The 6,013-nt window shown below is 39.7% G+C and overlaps 1 protein-coding gene across 1 annotated transcript in view; it reads right to left on the bottom strand.

The window, feature by feature from the left end:
• Positions 1-263: 263 nt before the first annotated feature.
• The window catches only part of top3a (DNA topoisomerase III alpha), a 37,464-nt gene continuing 31,714 nt past the window's right edge, over positions 264-6,013 (bottom strand). Inside the window, exons 10-12 of the mRNA XM_048609718.1 lie at positions 5,185-5,307; positions 4,437-5,095; positions 264-3,997 (exon numbers count right to left, since the gene is read on the bottom strand). Coding sequence (XP_048465675.1) covers positions 3,873-3,997; positions 4,437-5,095; positions 5,185-5,307 — 907 coding nt within the window. The 3' untranslated portion in view covers positions 264-3,872. The remainder of the gene's footprint in view (positions 3,998-4,436; positions 5,096-5,184; positions 5,308-6,013) is intronic.

The raw sequence follows: 6,013 nt of genomic DNA on the forward strand, positions 1-6,013 counted from the left end.
TACTTCATACACTTTGTCCAGGTAATGTTCTTGTCAGTAACCACATTTTATAATCATAATCTAGGTTTAAAAGAGACAGTTCCATTATGGCAGAATAATATTTACAATGAAGAGAAGGTCTATGCTAGTTGGTTGATAAAAAGTCCGTACAAAGTAATTGTTCTTTAGAAAATTTGCAGAGAACAAATCAGTAACACAAACTTTACATAAATGTATGAGGTAGAACTACAGCAAAGTGTAGGCACAGAAAATAATAATTTAAATTTCCTTTAATGAAGGGATACTTTTATTAAATTTGTTTTTCATCGACACCTGGCAAACTATCGTCATCATAATTGACAATTACGATTGACTAGTACTTTGATTAGCAGCCACAATTTAAGTGCACAACTAATATCATTCAACAATAAACTGTAATTGTAATTAAGAGTAGTTTTTGGTCTTTGTGCAAAATATTTTAACTTTGTTTTCAGAATGTTGAGAAGTAACAAACAACATTGGCATTTATTACTAAATCTAATTTGGCCTAAGATAGCAGTGGGTCTTCTCTTTGACCCACTACAGTCCTTGGAGTAATGTATGCTCGCAGTGTGGTATTTAGCAAGAAAAAGTGACCCAGCAGCAATCAAGAAATGGTGATTTATGTCTGTGAAGATTGTGTTCCCAGGATCCTGCATCTCCTCCTCCTCTTTAGTCATATCATAGGACAAGACCCAATGAGGAGTCCAGTTAACTGACCAACCTTAGCACAAACAGATAATCCAGAATTGGGTCATGGACAGTCCCCTCTAACAGTGCACCTGGCCTACTCTCACACAAATTCTCCAGTTTTGGCCTATAATTGTGAACAGAACACATACTAACAGGGAAGGTCTTAAACTAGAATTAAATCTCTATTCTTCCAATAACAGAACAAGTGAACACTAGTCATCACATATTCAGTTAACAGTATGCAAGAATAGGACACAATATCCAAAGTTTGCCAGACATACCACTCAGTCACAGTACCACATAAGACTTACAATTAGGATGTCAAAAGAAAGAAAATTGACCATAACAGGTTTGTGTTTGCTTGGACAAAATCATGGGAACACCAGGAGAGACTCAGCCCCATTGAACCCCATCACTCAGTTTGGTCATGGCAGATCTGTAATAAATTAGCAAAGACCAAACACCAAATATGGTAAATCTGTTGCAATCATGTTGAATCTTAATAATGTAATTATAAGCAAATGATCAAAAAAGGTTTGATTTCTACTTATTGTAAGAAATAAAGGCTGAGTGTTATTTAATATCACAGAAGTATTCCAATTGCTACAAGATGCTTATCTGTTGTGATTTGGTCAGCTCCAAAATCAAATTAACCTCACTACTGTAAAAGAGGACTCTGAAAAGAATCAAAACCTTGGACACTATTTTAAAACAACTCAAGCTAACGTACTCGTGGAATGCTGCTTTGCCAATTATTCTTCATACTACTTTTGTTCCAATATGATTAAAAATGCCTATATACTAATAAAGGTGTCAGTCTGAGTGAGGTTTGGAGGGAACTATGCAGTGGACAGTCTGTGCAGCATCTACTGTGAAACAAAAACACAAAAGCATCATTGTTGATTCTGAGGTGCACTACAACTGCCCAATAAACACATGGGTTAGATTACAGGAAGCACACAGATAGCAAGAACTGCAGATGCTGCAGAAATGAAGAAGGGTCCTGACCCGAAATGTGAACTTTCCTGCTCCTCTAATGCTGTCTGGCCTGCTGTGTTCCTCCAGCTCCATACTGTGTTGTCACAGGAAGCACAGATCTGCCTTTGGAAACTTATATTGCTGTAAAGTTTAATAGAGATAATGGGATCCATTGTTACTAGAAATGCACAAAGGGAATGCTATAGATAGTAGGCTAAATGGGCTAAAGGTCCATTTTCCTGTTGAAACTGTTAATATAGAAGATGAGTAAATTGTTAATTTAGAGATTAAACACAATTTCATCAAAAGGCAATACAGGTTCAAGGAGGCAAATGGTCTTATCCATTCTTCTTTGAAAGTTGGGAGAGCTAATGCTATGACAATGAATTACAAATTTGCTTCATTTCCTTAGCAAAATGTTCTACTCTGGAAGGGAATCCATGTATTAAATATGTAAGAGACAGTTTACCAGTAACATCCTCAGGACATCACACTTTCACATCAAATGTCAAGAAAACAAACTAACTTCTTTGGAAAAGAAACTTCGTTTATAATATTAGAATTTAAAAAATAATACCAGAGTCAACAGCAGTTGAGTATTGAAATAACAAATTTTCAATATTTTAAATTATTCTAGGAGGTTCTATATGCTTCCGTCTATGTCATCTGCTACCTGCTTTTTCATTGGAAAAGTCTCGTGTTTAAATGACAGCTGCAAAAAAAAATACTCAGTTCTAGCATGATGATAATAATTCAGTCACATGTTAATATTCACAGCTCATCACAGAGAGCTCAAGACCCAAGTCAAAACCCTGAACAGCCAGTCACAACTTCTAATGGCCATTTCTGCAGGGAAACATCTACGTGTAAACAGGGGAAGAAACCTAACACAAGTGAGCATTGTAGAAACACAGAATAAGAATAAACACAAAGCAGAACCAATAAACACAAAGCAGAACCAGGGAAGTATTATCGTTCCATTAACAGAGAGGAAAACATGATAGCATGTTTCTGTATGACATGCTGTCACTAACAAACCTGCACCCACAAGTAGTGTAGCCAAGTATTATCCAACAAAACACTTAGCTATGTGCACTATGTCCCAGTCTTCAGTAACAGACCTGTACCCACTAGAGAGATATTTCAGTATTATACAGTGACACATCTATTTTCAAAGTCCCCCAGTTCTTTACCCCAGTATCCACTAAATCTGAATCTCCTCAATTGTGAAACCTGTACCCATAAGAACTGAATCCCAATGTTGTAAAGCAGAAATACTCTCTTCAAGCACAACTGAAGTCCAGGAAGCTGGAATTTTAGTCACTTTCCCCCCCTACAAATCAAAGGAATATGGAAGGTTAGTTTCATATTTGCATGGCACTTCATTAAGATCAGTAAGGATGCTGCCTCTAATGTGATAAGGAACTCACAGCAGCTAGTACAGCAATGTACTAAAGTAGCTAAGCTGTTTCAGAAATAAAGCTATTTAATTCTATGGCTGATATTTCCTGGTGATTGATTTCAAAATAAGATATGAAAATCTTGAACTGGAACTGGAACTGAAAATGACAATGACATAACCCTGAAACATGACAAACATTAACCTATTTCAACATGAGAAGCTGAAATAGAAACTTTATCTCCTCAGCAGCAACACCTGTTAAAATTCGGACAAATGGAGATTTGAATGAAGTTTTTTGCCCTCCTTCAATCTCATTTCACTCACTGCCCTTCAAACATCCCACCCCCATCCTCAAAAATATAAAATGCACTATTATTTTTAGGAAGTAAATTCTCAAATGGAGGAAACTTCTGATGACTAGTTTTCGTAATGGGCCCCATACTGTTTCCAATGGGCCCAATACTGTTTCCAGATTCTTCAACTAGGCACTCAGAACAATGCACAAATGAGGACCACAAGGTTAACAATCATCTCACACTGCAAATTCATCACCCATGTTACCAGTGTGGCTGTGTTTCAGCAACTTATTGACAGGTACCATTGCAAGTTCTGTATTAGTGAAGCCAGGATGACAGTCTACTTGAATGTTGGCAGCATATTAAAAGCTGTTTACATGGTTTCAGTTGATTTTGGTAGCAAAGATTAGAGACTTGTGAAGCTGCAGCTTTCTCTGTAACCAGTGTTTTCCAGTTCATTGCCAAACGTCAGTGTTAGGGGAGAATCAGCGGTTTTGGGGACACTTTGTCCTGGTATGTCCCGGTTGGTGGCACAGCCCACATGTTCGTGGCTTCTTTGCGGTTGGACCATTTCTGGGGGAGCTTCCATCACTCCGTTTATTTGTCATTCCTGAGACAATCAGAAATAACATGTTAGATTAGAAGCTTTGAAGACACTGAATGATCTCTCTTGTGAATGATGTAAAATCATTACAGACAGCAGTAGTCATTCATTCCATTCACTGCAAGTTTAAACAATGATTTCTAGGTATCTAATGGGTGGCTTCATTCAGTGCTCTCAGCTTTCCTCGGCCATATCAATAGCAGGGGCTTAGCACATAAGCAATAAGACAAAATCTTAAGTAATTTACTAGAGATTTATAAATCTTCTGCACTTCCAAACAACTGTGTTTTCCTCGTGTATAGACATTATCCACATATTAATCACAAATTATGTCCTACACCATTGGATTCCTGAAAGTTACAGAGCTGCAACTTGATCTGCAGTGGGCAGTGATCAATGAAAAAATTTAGAACACTAACTATGGTAGAGTCACTCTGTCACATACCTGGTGCAACATTCTCATCAGCCCACTGGAAGAAGCCACACTGTTGGTCTCTGGGCTTGGCGCAGGTGTGAAATGTCCGACCCTTGTTAGGTCCATCTTTCTGCACTGTGCGTGTTACTGCTAGTTGATTGCAAGTGCACACTGCTTCTCTTCCACTTGAAGATCTGTTGCTTCCAGCTTGATGAAAGCTCCCTGTCCCAGGGGCTGAACTGCCCCTACTAACTGATTCTCTACCAGCTGAGTCACTTGCATCCTGGTCAGCCCACAGGAAGAAGTTGCAACTGCCTCCGTTGCATTTATAAAACCTCCGCCCCTGATTCGGTCCCTCCTTCCGAACAGTGAGCAGCAGTGCATCCTGGCCACAATTGCACACAACTGCATTATTGTCAGATCCCACATGTGAAGGAACAATCCTGGACAGTGGATCAAAAGCACCTTCCTGAGGTTTTGGCAGAGTGTTCCTGCGATCCCGAAATGACCTGTTCTCTAACCCACTCTGTGGCACATGGTTGACAATTTGATTGTTTGATTGTGATGCTCCTCGTAAGTACCTCAGCTCCAAGATCTCTCTCAGCATTTCATCACATCCTCCAATACAACCAACAAATTCCAAGGGGACCAGCGGAGGCACACTACCTCGTTTGAACTTAAACTTTAACCTGGAAGTTTAGAATAAATGAAATGTTTATGTTTTCACAAAACAAGGACAGTTGTAAAACTGTTTACATTTTGCTGCTATAGTCCTTACCTGTAAATAGGGTGTGGTTTACATGTGGGACATATGCTATCATCTCTGCTGACCTCCAGAACAGAATCAGGAAACCAAACTGCAGACTTGCAATTTGGGTACCCCATACATGAAAGGTAATAGCTGCAGTGAACAAGAATGAAAGACAGTTGGTGACAATAACACCTGTGCAACTAATCACCAATATCACAAAGGCAAGGAAGGATGACGAACAAAAGTTGGTCTTATCAACTACCTCCACAACTCAAAAAAGGACTTCTAAAAATAACCCTGGCCCATCTTGGCAGCAGAGAAACAATATATATTCATTTTCCACCTTTAAGACATCCCAAGACTTTTTACAAATGACCAAAGTTTGACTACATGTTAACAGAGAAGTGCAGAGATTTATAAAGCCAGTAGATAGAGGTATGAATTGATTTGAGTCCATAAATAAACACAACAGCAAAGATTCACTGTGGTCCCATTTATCTGGGGAGAATCACACGCTGATGAGAATTTGGTGCAGGGCTGGATGAACACAGCAGGCCAAGCAGCATCATAGGAGCAGAGAGGCTGACGTTTCGGGCCTAGACCCTTCATCAGAAAAGGGGGAGGGGAAGGGGGTTTTGAAATAAATAGGGAGAGAGTGGGAGGCGGATAGAAGAGGGATAGAGGAGAGGATAGGTGGAGAGGAAACAAACAGGTCGAAGAGGCGGGGATGGAGCCAGGAAAGGTGAGTGTAGGTAGGGAGTTAGGAAGGGGATAGGTCAGTCCAGGGAGGACGGACAGGTCAAGGGGGCGGGATGAGGTTGGTCGGTAGGAGATGGAGGTGCGGCTTGAGGTGGGA

This window comes from Rhincodon typus, chromosome 21 (genome assembly GCF_021869965.1).
Source record: "Rhincodon typus isolate 14 chromosome 21, sRhiTyp1.1, whole genome shotgun sequence".
In the NCBI taxonomy this organism is placed as follows: Eukaryota; Metazoa; Chordata; class Chondrichthyes; order Orectolobiformes; family Rhincodontidae; genus Rhincodon; species Rhincodon typus.